The sequence below is a fragment of the Penaeus chinensis genome, chromosome 30 (assembly GCF_019202785.1).
Source record: "Penaeus chinensis breed Huanghai No. 1 chromosome 30, ASM1920278v2, whole genome shotgun sequence".
Classification (NCBI taxonomy): domain Eukaryota; kingdom Metazoa; phylum Arthropoda; class Malacostraca; order Decapoda; family Penaeidae; genus Penaeus; species Penaeus chinensis.
Window position 1 is genome coordinate 6560569 of NC_061848.1, and position 15417 is coordinate 6575985.

Below are 15417 nucleotides of genomic sequence, written 5' to 3' on the forward strand. Positions count from 1 at the left end.
CCCCTCCTCCTCCTCCTCTCCCCTCTCACTCCCCCCCCCCCTTTCTCCTCACCCATCATCGCCGTGTCACACTATAGTAAGCGTCCTCGCCTCATTTCCACCCACACTTCCTTGTAAGCAACGTCGCCTTTCTCTCGCGGGTGCATACATTTCCCCGCCTCCCCTCCTCTTTCCCCTCCCTCCTCCTACCCCTCCCCCCCCCCTATCCCTCCTTCGTCTGGCCATCCGACGGTGATGGAAGAGCTTTTGTGGCGCGCCGTTTGAGTCACGGGTTGGGGTGGGGGGTGGGGGGTGGGGGGGTGGAAAGAGGGGGTTGGGGGAGAAATACACAGCGTTATACGTCATACGAAGAGGGACCTCATTATCTTCGCTTAACCCTCTCCATCTTCCCTCCTTCTCCTTCTTCCCTTACTCCCCCCCACCCCCCACCCCACCCCCCTTGGTATTGATTTATGCTTCGGTTTTAGTGATGTCCGTAGTGTGTCCTTGGGTGGGGGGAGGTGGGGGGAGGGAGGGGATGAGTGGGGGGGGGAACGGAGGGGGTAGGTAGAGGGGGAGTAGATGGAGTGGTGGTGAGAGGGAGGGGGGGTAGGGTATGGATGCGGGGGAGGGGAGTGTATGGGTAGGGGGGGAGAAAGGAGGGGGAGTGCGTAGGCGGAGAGGAAGGGGAGGAAGGGGGAGAGGATGGGCAGGGAGGGGAGGGGTGGGGGTGTGAGGGAGATCGGCACCCCTTTGACAATTTGCTGGGGTGACAGATAACCACTGTAATGGCGGAGGGGGGAGAGGAGGGGGAGGGGATAAGGGAGGAAGGGCTAGCGAAAGGGAGCTGGGAGGACAGGATTAAGGGGAACGGGAAAGTGGGGAGATGGTAAGGGGGGGATAAAGGAGAAGGGAAGAGGAGGAGAAAAGAGAAGAAAATAATAATAGTAATAATAATGATAATAATAATAATAATAATAATAATAATAATAATAATAAAAAGAAGAAGAAGAAGAAGAAGAAGAAGAAGAAGAAGAAGAAGAAGAAGAAGAAGAAGAAGAAGAAGAAGAAGAAGAAGAAAAGGAGAAGAGGAAGGGGATAGAAGGAGGAGAGAGTAGTAGTAGTAGTAGTGAGGAGGAGGAGGAGGAGAAGGAGGAGATGAGAAGAGGGGGAGGGGGGTTGATGGGGGTTTCTCATCAGCCCAACGTGTTCTCCCACTGCGAGACACGTACGGGATTTTTAACAGCACGGTTTCGCGTTACACGGGAGTACGCCAGCGAGTACACCTCCCTGATTGTACTTAATGGTCCTGGGCCTTCGTGATGTAATGTGGTCGGAGGGGTTGCCAAATGAGGAGTTTTGAGGACGGGATTAAAGTCGCAGGCTATCCGGTAGGGGTGGGGGTGGGGGGGTGGGGTGGGGGGGTTGAAGTAGGAAATCTTGTCGTAATTAAGTTTTGTGAAGAACGGAGATGCGGAGAGATGTCAAATTTGGATGTTAATTCGTAATAATGCGTGCGGAGAGGGTTGGTAGGCTTAAGTAGAGACAGAGATGGATCTGTTGCCTAATGACTTTATCATAAGAACACTTGTCAGGATTTGATACAATCGAGATGATAGTTATTTTCAAGAACATTAACATTATCATTGTTTTTTGTCGCCATATCTTCCATCATTATGATTATCTTTCTAACAATGATTCCAATATATACCATTAATTGTGATCATTATCCTTAGGATATCATTCATTATTACCATCATTATATAATTCTTTATCATTATCCTTATGACCATCATCATATTCATTCTCGCCATTAGCTTTATTACCATGTTTATTCCCTTCCTCCCTATCATTATCATTCTCACCCCCCCCCCCCCCCTCTTGCATTGCAGCGACGGCCGCTGCGGTGCAACAGGACATCACTCTGATCGTGGTTCTGGCGGTGCTGGTGCCCCTCGTGCTGCTTCTGCTGGTGGTCGTCTTCAGGAAGTTCAACAGGAAGGACCGCCAGGACGGGCCCATGTACGAGATCGCGGCGTCGGGTGAGTGGCTTTATTGTTGTCAGTGTCATTGGTAGCAATAGTAGGTGTTGTTGGTGTTGTAGTAAGGGTGGTATTGGAAGAAAAAAAAATTGGTGTATTTCGTGATTTAAGAATTGTCGAAGCGCTTTCCTTCGAGCGCCGGATACTCAACCCCTGTGTCCTCCTTGCAGACTACCCGATGCCCTTCTACTCCGACACGGCCAAGAAGCTGAAGGGCCTGGCGCCGGACCTGACGCAGGGCGTGGGCATGGCGCCGCTCCCGCCCACGGCCCTCCCGCCCTGCTACGACCACGCCTACAGCGACCCTGCGTCCGTGTCGAGCGGCCACAAGTCGAGCGTGGGCGTGGTGGGCTCCATGTACGAGGAGCACTACTCGGCGCCCGCCAGCGGAGGAGGCCCCTCGGGCAGCGCCACGCCCGCCTCCGAGCACCACTATGACGTGCCCCACCTGCGCCCCTCGCACGACTCGCCCGCGCCCTCCGAGGCGTGCCACCTGCTGCCCTCGCGCGCCCTTGCCACGCCCACGCTCGACGGCAGCGTGGGCAGCCGCTGCCTCGACTCCCCCATGTCTTCGCTGGAGAAGCCCCCCCGCAGCGACTCCCCCGCCTCCCTCTCCAGCAACGCCACCTCCAGTGAGTACCTCCCGCAGGCGCTTTGCTCACACACGGATAGGCCCTGCTCTCATGGAGCCAGAGGATGTACACGTATTATCCACTAAACGTGCACATGTATTGTAGAAACAGTAGAAAAGAAAATTATGTTTTCTTTTCATTTCTTTTCTTTTTTTTTCTCTCTTTTTCTTCTTCTTTTTTCTTCCGTCTTCTTCTTCCTTGGACATTAGAAGTTTTCAGATAAATTGGTTTAAAAGAGTTTACTTGTAAATTAAACGTTCCCATGTGCTCTTCTCCTCCCTGCCCCCCCCCCCCCCCCCCCCCGCAGGTGTTGAGATACGTGTCCGATGAATCCACGCGAGAGCCCCCCCACCCCCACCCCCACACACCTGATCCTCCCCACTTATATAGGTGTCCAGGTGTCCAGATTAAGGGGACTCCTGCACGAGAGAGGGAGAGAGAGAGAGAGAGAGAGAGAGAGAGAGAGAGAGAGAGAGAGAGAGAGAGAGAGAGAGAGAGAGAGAGAGAGAGAGAGAGAGAGAGAAAGAGAGAGAGAGAGAAAGAGAGAGAGAGAGAAAGAGAGAGAGAGAGAGAGAGAGAGAGAGAGAGAGAGAGAAAGAGAAAGAGAAAGAGAAAGAGAAAGAGAGAGAGAGAGAGAGAGAGAGAGAGAGAGAGAGAGAGAGAGAGAGAGAGAAAGAGAGAGAGAGAGAGAGAGAGAGAGAGAGAGAGAGAGAGAGAGAGAGAGAGGGGGGCGAGAGATGGACATACCGACATGACAGACAAACCGCCGTCTTCGCCGCCGACTTGGCCCCAGTCCGACCCGCCCCATTTCTCAAGACCAAACTAGGGGCGCGCGACAGGACGGGCGCGAAAGACGAACACCAACGAAATCGGCACGAAATTCCTCTCACGCCGAAGACACGAGATCGGACGCAGCCAATCAGACGACGACGATCCCGCGCGCAGCCTCTCGGATCTTTATCAGGGCAATGAGACCGTCTTCCCGATAAGGCGACGAAGAAGTGTGAAGTCGGATGTCCCGATTTCTTCACAGATGTCGGGCGTTTTATCAGAGGTCGGGAGGGAGGGTGGGCGGCGAGGGTGGGGGTTGGTGGGGGTAAGGGGGAGTAGGGGGTGATGAAGAGGGGACAGTGGGGGTGGAAGGGTGAGTGGGGGCGGTAGGAGACGGGGGGTGGGGGCGAGGGTGAGTTTGGGGGTGTGGGCGTAAGTGAGTCAAGAGTGAATGAGATTGCACACCCATAGGAGTGAACTCGGGAGAAGAGGAGAGATGAGGGGGGGGGGGGAGGCGTTGCCAGGGTGCAGGCATCCAGGCCTATCTCTGCCTGTCCAAGAAATTGCGCCGGAAGAGAGAGAGGAAGGGAGGGAGAGAGAGAGAGAGAGAGAGAGAGAGAGAGAGAGAGAGAGAGAGAGAGAGAGAGAGAGAGAGAGAGAGAGAGAGAGAGAGAGAGGGAGACAGAGACAGACAGACAGACAGACAGACAGACAGACAGACAGACAGACAGAGCCAAACAGCCAAAACCAGACAGACAGATGCAGAGACAGAGAGACTGATAAAAGTAAATTCAGAGGAGAACGAAACAGAGAGAAGAAGCCTATGAGACCCAGCTATTTTATTTCGCGCCCTATGTAATTATCATTAACCTGAGATGAAACGAGTGGAGGAAAGTGAAAGAGAAGGAGAAGGAGAAGGAGAGAGAGAGAGAGAGAGAGGTAGAGGGAGCGAGAGCACGACACCCAGCGACTGCCTTTGTCATCAACAGGGAAGAGACGGGAGCTCGATAGGTCTACGAGAGATAATGTTCACACCTCACGGAATTCGCTCTGAGCCTCTGTTTGTGGCGGAAAACAAACTCCCTGCTTTCTCCCTGCTTTCTCCCTGTCTGCCTCATGTCTACTTCCCTATCTCCCTGTCACCTTGCCTTCCCGCCTCCTTGCCATCCCCCCCCCCCCTCCTGTACCCTTCCACCTGCCTCCTCTTACTCATCTGACTAAGATCCTCTTCCTCCCCTTTCGTTCCTCTCCCGTACGCGCCTTTCCCTCTCCCTTTTCCTTTTTCTCTTCCTTTTCTCTCCCTTCTTTCTCTTCCTTTCCTCTCCCCTTCCTCCTCCCTCTCCCTCTCCGTCCTTTCTCTCCCCTTCTCTCCTTAACCCCCTTCTCCCCTCTCCCTCTCTCTCTCTCCCGTTCCTCCTCCTTTCAGTTCTCCATCTTGTCAAAGGTTCTTCCTCCACCCCCCTCCCTACCCCCTTCCTATTTCATCTTCCTCGAGCCCAAAACTCCCACCCCTTTCCCCATCCCCTTCCCCCTCGTCTTCCCTACCCTCTTCCCCACCCTCTTCCCCACCCCCTTCCCCACCCTCTTCCCCACCCTCTTCCCCATTGCGCCCCATGATACGGCGCCCAAATTAAAAGAAGCGCCTCGGCTCTCGGATTCCGGGATTAACCACGCGCGGGGTTCTCAGGCTTAGGGGGGGCGGGGGGCGGGGAGGGGGGGATGACGGCGTGGCTCTCTCGACTCTCGACCAGGCCTACTCGCGATGTTTTAATTCATTTGTTTATTTATTTGTTTATTTTTGTGTGTGTTTGTGCTTCTGTTTCTGTCTCTCTCTGCACGTTAGATGGGGGGGAGGGGGAGGGGGGAAGGAGGAGAGGAATTGTCTATTCCTGTTGTGTACGCACGAACAAACGTACACGCGCGGACGTACCCAGACGGAAATGCACACACACACGATACATAATGCAATGCGTATGTACGTACTCCCCATCTACGGACGTCCGCGCTTGCACTCTCGCTCGTAATTGCATCCTCGCCGTAATGCAGCGGCGGCCGTCCTCCTAATTGTCAAGGAAGGAGGAGGGCTGCGGCAGGAGGGCTGAGGAGGGCGGCGCAGGGCAGGTCCCAAGCACCTCAGGAAGCTGCATTTCAGCGCGGAACTCCAGCTTAAGTGACAAGCGGTGTAGTTTGTTGGTTGGGGGCGGGGGAGGAGGGGGGTTAAGGAGGGAGTAGGAGGGACGGTGGGAGGGAGGGAGGGGGGGAGGGAAGGGGTTGGAGGGGGATGGTGGGAGGGAGGGAGGGAAGGAGGGGGATGGTGGGAGGGAGGGAGGGAAGGAGGGGGATGGTTGGAGGGAGGGAGGGAAGGAAGGAAGGAGGGGGATGGTGGGAGGGAGGGAAGGGGTTGGAGGGGGATGGTGGGAGGGAGGTGGAGGAATGGTGGGGGTGGGAGGGAGGTGGAGAGTAGAAGGGAGGGAGGGATGAGGAAGGAACGGGAATCAAGGGAGGTGGAGGAGAACCGAGAGACAGACACAGAGACAGAGAGAGGCCGTGTGTGTAGGGGGGGGGGGGGGGGAGAGCAGCCAACCAGTCAGCCCTTAATGAGGTCTCAGCGATTGTGGGATTTAAGGGTTATTTATGTTCCCACTAATAGGCCATTGTGTGTTCTCGAGTCATGCAACTTGTTCATCATGGTCAAAGGAGGGGAGGGGGGGGGGGTAAAGAGGGGAGCATAGGGGTGGGGGGAGGAAATAAGGCGGGATTATGGATAGTGGGGAGGGAGCTAGGGGGGGATAGGGGTTTGGGGAGGGAGATAAGGGGGGTTAGGGTAGGGAGATTAAGGGGGTGTGGGTAGGGGAGGGGGGGTAAAGAGGAAAGGGGTAAAGAAAGAGACATAAATGTGGAGATGGAGATAAGGGTGATGGACATAAATAATAATTGTGAGAAGATGAGAGGGGGGGGGAGTAGAGGGGATAGGGGAGAGGAAGAGAAGAGGGGGGAAGGAGTAGAGATAGAATGGAGATACTTATACGAATGAAAAGAAAAGTGTCTTATAAGCTCCAGTTCGATTTTATATCTACATATTCTGGAATGATTTATATAGGCCTATATGACGATCCCCCCCCCCCTTTCACTCATATTTCCCAATGAGGCGTAACAAATCTGCGTGGCCTCGGTCGAATCATCATGGGTTATTGATTGGATTTTGAATATTAATAAGGCAAATTCTCTCGCGGGCGGTGTGGTGTGAGGATTGTGTGTGTGTGTGACATGGACCGCCCGCGACCGCCTGTCTCTTTAGCGGTGGGGAGAGAGGGGGGAGGAGGGAGAGAGGGGGGGAGGAGGGAGAGAGGAGGGAGGAGGGAGAGAGGAGGGAGGAGGGAGAGAGGGGGGAGGAGGGAGAGGGGAAGGGAGGGAAAGAGGGGGGAGGAGGGGGAGTGGAAGGGAGGGAAAGAGGGAGGAGGAGAGGGAGAGAGATGGGGGAGGACGTGGGGAAGGAGAGGGAGACGGGGAGGGAGAAGGAGAGGGAGATGGGGGAGGGTGTAGGGAGAAAAAGGGAAAGAGGGAGAAGGAGAGAGTTGGGGAGGAGAGAGAAGGAACAGGGGGAGGAAAAGGGAAAAAGGGGAAGGAGAGAGAAGATGGAAAGACAGGGAGAGACAAAGAGAGGTAGAGAGAGCAGACAGACAGACAGAGACAGACATTGAGTTCATGTGGCTGTGTGTGTGTGTGTGTGTGTGTGTTCCTTTGTATGTGTGTGGCTGCGTATGTGAAGTGGCACCCTTGATCAGTTTATCTGTGTTTTTGTTATCTTCGAAGCTAAATATAGCAGCTACTTCTCTGCTACAGTACGGTTTGCATAAAGATACTGCAAGTACTTCTGTAGTGAAGGTTCACATCTGTCATTATGAAAGTTTTAAGTAGTTCTTCACATATAAGTTCACTTATTAACATATTAATAGAACATGTAGTTATTTAGATATTTTATTGCCATCATGGTTATGACAGTGACACCAGATTTATGACGCAATGGTGACAGCATTACGAAGTGACATGGGGAGGGGGTGTCAAGTAGAATACCATGCAGTAACGAGAGAGAGAGAGAGAGAGAGAGAGAGAGAGAGAGAGAGAGAGAGAGAGAGAGAGAGAGAGAGAGAGAGAGAGAGAGAGAGAGAGAGAGAGAGAGCGTGTATCGCTTACTCACCATTAATTAGTATGATTATATATTATACATTTTCTATTGATTTGATGAGGTGAGCTGTGCGTTGCCGTTCAAATGCTATTAAAGCGAATAACATTGAACATATCGAAATGCCTCGTTGGTACGGGCGCTTTTGGGTAATTACTGATGATAGATAAAAACGTACTTGTGTAATATTACTATAATTTGTTATTGTTTTGATTGTGTGACATGAAGTATTCTGTTGTCATTTTTTTTTTTTAGTAATGATCAGTCATTTTTTATTTTGTCCTTAGTAAGCCCACCCCTTTTTATGTCTTCCTCATCAGTGCCAGCTTTCCTATTTTACCCTTAGTAATGCCATCCTTTGTATGTCGCCCTTAGCATTTCTGCCCTTATTTCTCCCATATTGACGTTACCCTTCCTATTTCTCTCTTCAAAAGCACCCTCAATTCCCCTTTAATAAACCCACTCTTAATAACCGCCCTTAATTCTCACTTAATTAATAACCCTCTTAATTACCCCTTAATAACCTCAACGCTGCCTTCCCCCCAGGTTCCCGGCCGACCTCCGCGTCCGACGGCGGGCGGGAGAGCCAGCCGCCCAAGGAGCTGCTGAGCGCCGACGGAGCCGCGTGGGGCGTGATGACGGCGGCGGGCGGGCGTCTGGTGGTGGCCGACTACGGCGTGGTGCTCACGGTTCCCGAGGGCGCGCTGCCCCCCGAGGCGCGCCAGCAGATGTACATCGGCGTCATGCCCAACGCGCACGTGCCCAAGCTCACCGATAGGCAGGTGAGGGTCGGCTTCCTTGGGTTTGGTCTCGCGTTTCAATTACTACGGGTTTTATGTGTCTGTTAGACTTATGTTTTGTTTCCCTGTGGTTTTTGCTGTTGTTATTATTATTATTATTATTATTATTATTATTATTATTATCATCCTCATCATCCTCATCATCAATTTGTTTACTCGTCTCATAGTTTGGTGACTTTATTTTATGTTTACTTTTATCTCGTATTTACGTCGCTGCCCTCCCTCCACCAACCCCGACCGCAACCCCGCCGAGTCGAAGCCCCGTGTAACTCGCCCCCCTCCTCCCGCAGACGCTGCTGAGCCCCGTGGTGAGCTGCGGCCCCACCAGCGTGAACCTCCTGAAGCCGGCCGTGCTGTCCTTCGAGCACTGCGCCTCCCTCCAGCACGCGGCCTGGCAGATCCACGTGTTCGCCTCGCCGGCCCCGCCCCCCGTCGGCACCGTCTCGTCCGCCTCGTCAGCGTCGACGTCGAGCTTCTTCGGCGACGAGCCCTGGACGCGCCTCATCACCATCGGCGAGGAGCGCATCGACACGCCCGTCTTCACGCAGCTCGACGGCGCGCAGGTCGGGAGTCGGGTCCTTGGTTTTGTTTTTTTGTTCCTTTATTTGTGGATGTGTTTGTTTGGTCATTTTTCTTTGTTTATTTGTATGTTTTTTGTGTGATTGTGCGTTATACATTTGATGTAGATTCTGTACAGTACTTATGAAGGATGTATATAATGGTATATAATATCGTGTCACATTTGATGAACGCAGAATTATATATGTAGAGCTCTTTAATTATTCAAAATACATGTATGATATTTGGTTGACGTAGTTAGAAGCAAATTTTATAAAATCATAATCATTCAATTAATCGACGTCCTCCCGCAGGTGCATATGATGACGGAGTCGCTGCGGCAGTTCGTGCTGGTGGGCGAGAGCGCGGGCTCCAACGCCGCCGTCAAGCAGGTCAAGGTGGTGGCGGCCGCCCCCCCGCCCACCCCGTCAGGCACGCTCACCGTCACCATTCACGTCATGCAGGACACCACCGCCGCGCTCGCCTGTGAGTTACACTAACCTTGGGGCGATAGAGAGTGGCAGATTAGCCGTACGAAAACCAAATTCTCCTCTATTTAACAGAATTGATGACCTCATGCATAAGCCCTACAATCCGTCGTTGATAATCCTATAACAAATACAGGCTACTTATCCCATCTTTCAGCATCGCATCTTGTCGTACATCTCAAGACACCAGCTTCATCTCAAACGCTAACATGTCCGTGACCTGTTTTCATTTATTTTCTCCAGACGTGACCTCGAAGGAGCGGCGTCGTGGGGCCTCCCTGCTGGACAAGCCAAAGATGTTGTTGCTACAGGACTGCGGTGCTAACCTCTGCCTCACCTTGGATGACCTGGCTCCCGGCTGGCGCATCCGTCCGGGTCAACATTATCAGGTAGGGTTCGTGGGTGTGTTATGTGGGACGTTGATGGGGCTGACTGCGGGTATTTTAAAGGGATGAGTGGCGTTAGATTTAGTACGTTGGGTTATAGTCTCAAGGATGTGGTAGATGGTGTAAAATTTAATGCCTCGAAAAAACTAGTGTTGTATATTCATTACTTATACAAATAAAGCATTAAGATTCAGAAGAAAAAAAACTAACTCAGGACATTTCCGAAGCATATTGAATAGCGTCTTCCCGCCCCCGCAGGAAATTTCGTTCGAGGCCATCTGGGGCGCGAATAGCGAGACGGTGAGCACGACCTTCACCCTGGAGCGCAGCGAGGGCACGGCGGCCGCCCTTGCCTGCAGGGTGGTGGCGCAGCAGAAGGGGTCGTCGGCACACCGCCAGCTCATCAGGATCAACTCCGACTTCCCTTACGCGCCCGTCACGGCGTCGCCCGCCCACATGGCCCCGAGGACCTCCACAGGTGCGTTGGTGTAGTGGGGGTGAAGGCTATGATATGTGTTATATCATGCGTGTATATTGCTCGTGTGTATGGTATAGAAGCTCATGGTGACAGTTCAGTAATAGTTTGATTATTACTATGATTCTCTTACAAGTAGTTAATACCTAAAATTCCCTTTACAGTGACGTCGAGTAGCGGGTGCTCGTCCCTCGTGACGCTGACGCCGGAGCCCGGGGCGTTCCGTCTGCCGCAGCGCCTCCGATGGGAGCTGTGCCGGTGTCTGGACCCACCCAACGCCCGCGGGAACGACTGGAGGATGCTGGCAGCCAGGCTCAACGTGGATAGGTGTGTGGGCTGGAATAGGCACGAGGCGTTTGTTGGATGATGAGCGTTCTTTCCCCTCCAGTTGAGATTTTTAAAGAGGCTGTGTGATGAATTTGGCATTTCCTTTCAGTCGAGGTCTAAGGACTTACGTAGAAGATGAAATATAGGAATGTCGCGAAGTCTTCCGCTGACAGGACGCCCCTCTTAACTCTCTCTCTCTCTTCGGCAGGTACTTGAACTACTTCGCCTGCAAGTCCAGCCCGACGGAGCACATCCTGGACCTGTGGGAGGCGCGACACCGGGAGCCCACCGCCCTAACGGATCTCCTCAACGTCCTCCGGGTGATGGGGCGGCCCGACGCTGCCCACATCCTGGAGAGCCACGCCGGTGCCTGGATCTGAGGGCAGGAGACGACGACGCCCTTGAAGTCGATCATGAAGAAGAGGGGCCTTGACTCCCCCGCCGTCGCCGTGGGTCGCGTTTCTTTCGGATGTAGAAGACTTTATTGAGTGTTTTTGCGTTTTCTTTTCTGGAAACGAGTTGGAACCTTCTTTCGGTGAAAATAACCAGGACGCTTATGGTTTAGAAAACTGTGCTATCTTGTGCTCCCTACATCGTTATATCAAACGGATGATATACACGTATAAGTTGACATTCTTTTTTCCACATTAGTTATCCTATAAATAAAAAGCTTTCTTGTGCATGTTTGCCAGATGTGTGTATGTGTGTGTGTGCACTCGCCAAGGCATTCAGTACCACAAGTTATGGGATGCTGTTTATCTTTCATAAAAAGCTCGTTCCGTTTTCGTCAACACGTTCATTAACGAACTTCAGTTTGTGTTCGGATCTGTGCCTGAACTTGTTGCCTGAAGTGAGATGTTTAGACTAAGGGACATCGCCAGTGTGATCTGGCCGGCCTCAGTGTCTGAATCGAAGATAAAAAAACAAAATGGAACACAAAAGTGCTAAGGAAAATGTGAAAATTAAATGGTAAAACGCTTGACTAGCGCTCTCTTCCGCTTCTTTGTGATTCATCAGAAGCTTTTGCAGAGCCCGACGGGAAGTGAAAGTGAACTTAGTGCAATATTGACCAATCGTTGCCGTGTTTGACGTCGAGTTTTTTCCTCTTGCGGCGAAGGAGACCGCGTGCCATAGCCAGCAGGACAATCACCACCAACAAATATAACCATGATAGAAGAAGAAGAAAAAAAAAAAAGCATGATAGTTGACCATACCACGAGCTTTCTGACCCTGTGTATAGGCTAAGTGGGAACGTGTAGCTGCTGCACCTCACGTGTGTCAAGTGTTCAGACAGTTCGTCCATGTTTGTATAGAGTACCATTGCCTAATAGATGTTACCTCTCTTTTAAGACATATATATAACTATATGCCACAGGTGCATGCCCAGTGAAGCGGTCCTGAGTGACTGCATTGTTAACGATCCTGATGGTTCGAATTTTTTTCTCGGTTTTTGTACATAGATACTTCGGTTCTGCTATGGAAGTAATAGCTCTGGTTTATTGTGTCATGGAAGATGTTGTATAGTTTATTTATTTACACTTGTGTGATATTGCCATAAAAAAAACAATGTAGTGTAAGAAAGAAGAAAACGGATGTACTGGCGTTGATATTTTATATGTCAAGGAATCATGCTTAGAGAATTGTGCTGTATCTAAAAGGAAGATAATAAATATGTACTAAATTACAGTCGGGAGCCTTCTGCTATAACTTGCAACCGAAGTGCTTGGTGCCCAGTCTGTCACGTGTAAAAATATTAAAAAATAGATTAATTAAGCAATCCAGTACAGCCTTGATCGAAATCCAAGTGCATTAATAAACTGCCTCTTTGGTACTCTGTCCAGGAGGGCGTGCGAGGAGAGATTCGACCTTTTCAGCTGAATGATTCTTGCTCTTTGAGAGAGGAAGTTTGCATCTAAAAGAAGTCCTTTTTGGGGGAATTTTTTTTTTCTTCAAAATTTTCGTGTCGATGGAGAGATCCCGGCCTCACATTCCTGAACAGCGCCATGAGGTGGGCCTGACTTGAAAGGCCAATATGGGTCAGTTTTGGGACCTTTGCGCAAGATTTGGGGGAATTTTGATGAAATAGTCGTATTGCTATCATGGGTCCAAATTCTTACTTAAGACAGGGAGGTTTTATGGGATGAATTTTAAAAAATAATAATAATAACGCAATGAACCAGTCTTGCACGAAGGTTACCGACGAGTCGCCCTGCAAAAAAAAAAAATCCTCAAATGCAGAATGTTCCATCAGCTAATACGAAGAGGACTGCTTAAGAGGAGGGCGTGGGCGCGGACATCCGGCGTGTCTGCGCTGCACGCCCGAACCAGGCTTAAGCAGCTGCCCGACGGAATTACGTTGAAGAAGGTGCATGTTGTATTCGCGAGGCCGCCCCCCGACCCGAGAGGCGCCTCTTCACGGGAGCCACCGCAGCCCCCCACACGCCCCCGCACCTCCAATGCTCTCTGCTCCCTCATGGTCACCTTTGACTCGCTTTCGTAGTCGCGGGGATAGTAACTGTGATCCACTTTCTTTAGTCACTATAGAGGGAATCCATATACACTATATAATAAAACACGAGATTTTCCAGAAGGGGAAATTGTTCAGTATCACCGAGCATGGCGTCTTTCTTTCGCGGCTTCTCAAACTTTGACAGTAAACCTCCCTCCTCCCTCCCTCCCCTCCCTCCCCCCACACCCCACTTATATAAACGCTTGTGTGTTCGTAGTAGAGACACTTGTGCTGTGAGAGGTAGGAGAGCCGACGGTGTGTGGATGGTGTGTGTGGGCGGCCGACGGTACCTTTCCCGCCGTCCAGCTATGCAGCCCCACTATGCACACACCGCTGTACATTGCTTTTATGTTTTGTACATTACTGATATAGAGATGATTAGCAGTTTCTCAGGATATCTGTTGAATTATCGTCTTATATAATACACATTATTTTACATCTTAGCAGTGTTAGAAAACATTGGTTAACGACATTGCATCCTGAAGTCTATAAACTATTTGATTAAAAGAAAAAAAAGCAAATTTCATCCTGATGTATAACTTTTGGCTGCGATTTTTTTTTAAATTTTCAAATGACGAAAATAGTTCTCCTAGTGTACTTATAGATGTTTTATGAGTACTGTTAAAAATGTTTCTTGTTAATTCTAAATTAGATATCGCTCTGGCTACCAAAGAATCATTTTCTTCATTGAAACTGCCGAGGTCGTTTGGTGCGGAAGTAAAACATAAAAAAAGGGGAAAAAAATGAACAAAAAACAAACACAAACCATACACATTCATGGCCAATGACAAACAACGGACCAGCCAATCGTAATTCAAGTTTTTCTTCTGTTGTTGGGACCGTTCAACGCGCGACCCGACGACCAATCAGCTGCCTTATTACTGGAATGCGCAGGAAAGCCTCTTCGCGTGTTGAGAGCAAAGATGGTCTTCCTTGGTTCTTTCAGAATGCGAGAAATTCCTAACCATAAACAAAAAACGAAAAAAAAATACTAAAAAAAAAAAAATATACAATATAACACGATGGCAACACATTTGATACAGTCATTAAAAAAAAAAGGTTTTCATGTTGTTTATATGAATTTTCTATGTACAGAGTTAGAATTGAGCTTTTTGTATATAGTCTTCCTTGGAGTCTCAGAGAATAACTTAAGAAAAGTGTTTTACTCACTTATTAGCAATCACCTGGTCGGAGTAGTGTTGCCACCAGACGTTCCTTGTGCATTTGGACGCTAAACCTTGTGAACTTAGCTGCTGCGCTGTACCCCGCCCACCCAAAGTCACCCTTTTAACAGCAAAGTACCTGTAACACACACTTATATATAACCACAAAAAAGAGAGAAAAAAAGCTACACGTTTGAGTTGTTTTTCGTTGCGTTGAGGTAGAGGAGGTGACCGTGGCCGGAGTGGAGCGTGGCGCCTCCCTGTCCCTGTTGGTGCTTCCACGCGACCTGCGATGTTCTTCCGTGAGACTCCAGCGGAGGGAAAAAGCCATATATTCAGAGACAATAAAGGCGATTTTGATGTATCCCAGAGTTTTATTTCATGGATCCTTTCGAGATGTTTGGTGTTTGAATTTTATGCTGTTCTTAATCACTAGAATGCATGCATGGCGCGCGCGAACACACACACACACACACACACACACACACACACGCACACACACACACACACACACACACACACACACACACACACACACACACACACACACACACACAGATGTATACAATGTTCGAATTTGTAATTCTAGAGATTTTACATAAATCCCAGAGCTGCGAATACATGAAAACATAGATTTAACAATATCCATATGGTCAGTTATTATATGGAAGCCCTGTGTGATTTTGAGATTATCCAAAATATATAGCCTACCATTTATTAATACTGATACTTTAAACAGAGAGAGAGCAAAACAAAATGTGTCTCTTTCTGTGTCTCTCAGTGTGTATGCCCGCTTGTGTGCGTTTGCGTGCGTGTGTGTTTCTGCGTGCGTTTATACATACAAGAACTCTAATTATAAGGAACAAATTAAGCACAGACTCATGAAAACAACCCAACCAACAGAAAATCTTGCACGTCTCTGCAACACACCATATTACTTAACACCTCAGCTTCGTCAACTGAATATGAAAATATGACAGTACTTGCTTTGGAATATCTTTACACACTTTTAACAATATAATACTGAATATAACGATACAAGACACGAAATTCCTCTATGACGAGTGCTATGTTGGCAAAAAAAAATAACTTGTTTAAATATGA

General features: G+C 49.8%; 1 protein-coding gene across 1 annotated transcript in view; it reads left to right on the forward strand.

Moving 5' to 3' along the window:
- Nucleotides 1-14677, forward strand: part of LOC125041352 (netrin receptor UNC5C-like) — a 21884-nt gene extending 7207 nt beyond the window's left edge. The window contains exons 2-10 of the mRNA XM_047636237.1: nucleotides 1872-2021; nucleotides 2192-2653; nucleotides 8154-8389; nucleotides 8698-8970; nucleotides 9280-9451; nucleotides 9697-9842; nucleotides 10098-10317; nucleotides 10479-10641; nucleotides 10850-14677. Of these exons, the coding sequence (XP_047492193.1) occupies nucleotides 1872-2021; nucleotides 2192-2653; nucleotides 8154-8389; nucleotides 8698-8970; nucleotides 9280-9451; nucleotides 9697-9842; nucleotides 10098-10317; nucleotides 10479-10641; nucleotides 10850-11021 (1994 nt within the window). The 3' untranslated portion in view covers nucleotides 11022-14677. The remainder of the gene's footprint in view (nucleotides 1-1871; nucleotides 2022-2191; nucleotides 2654-8153; nucleotides 8390-8697; nucleotides 8971-9279; nucleotides 9452-9696; nucleotides 9843-10097; nucleotides 10318-10478; nucleotides 10642-10849) is intronic.
- The last annotated feature ends 740 nt before the right edge of the window (nucleotides 14678-15417 follow it).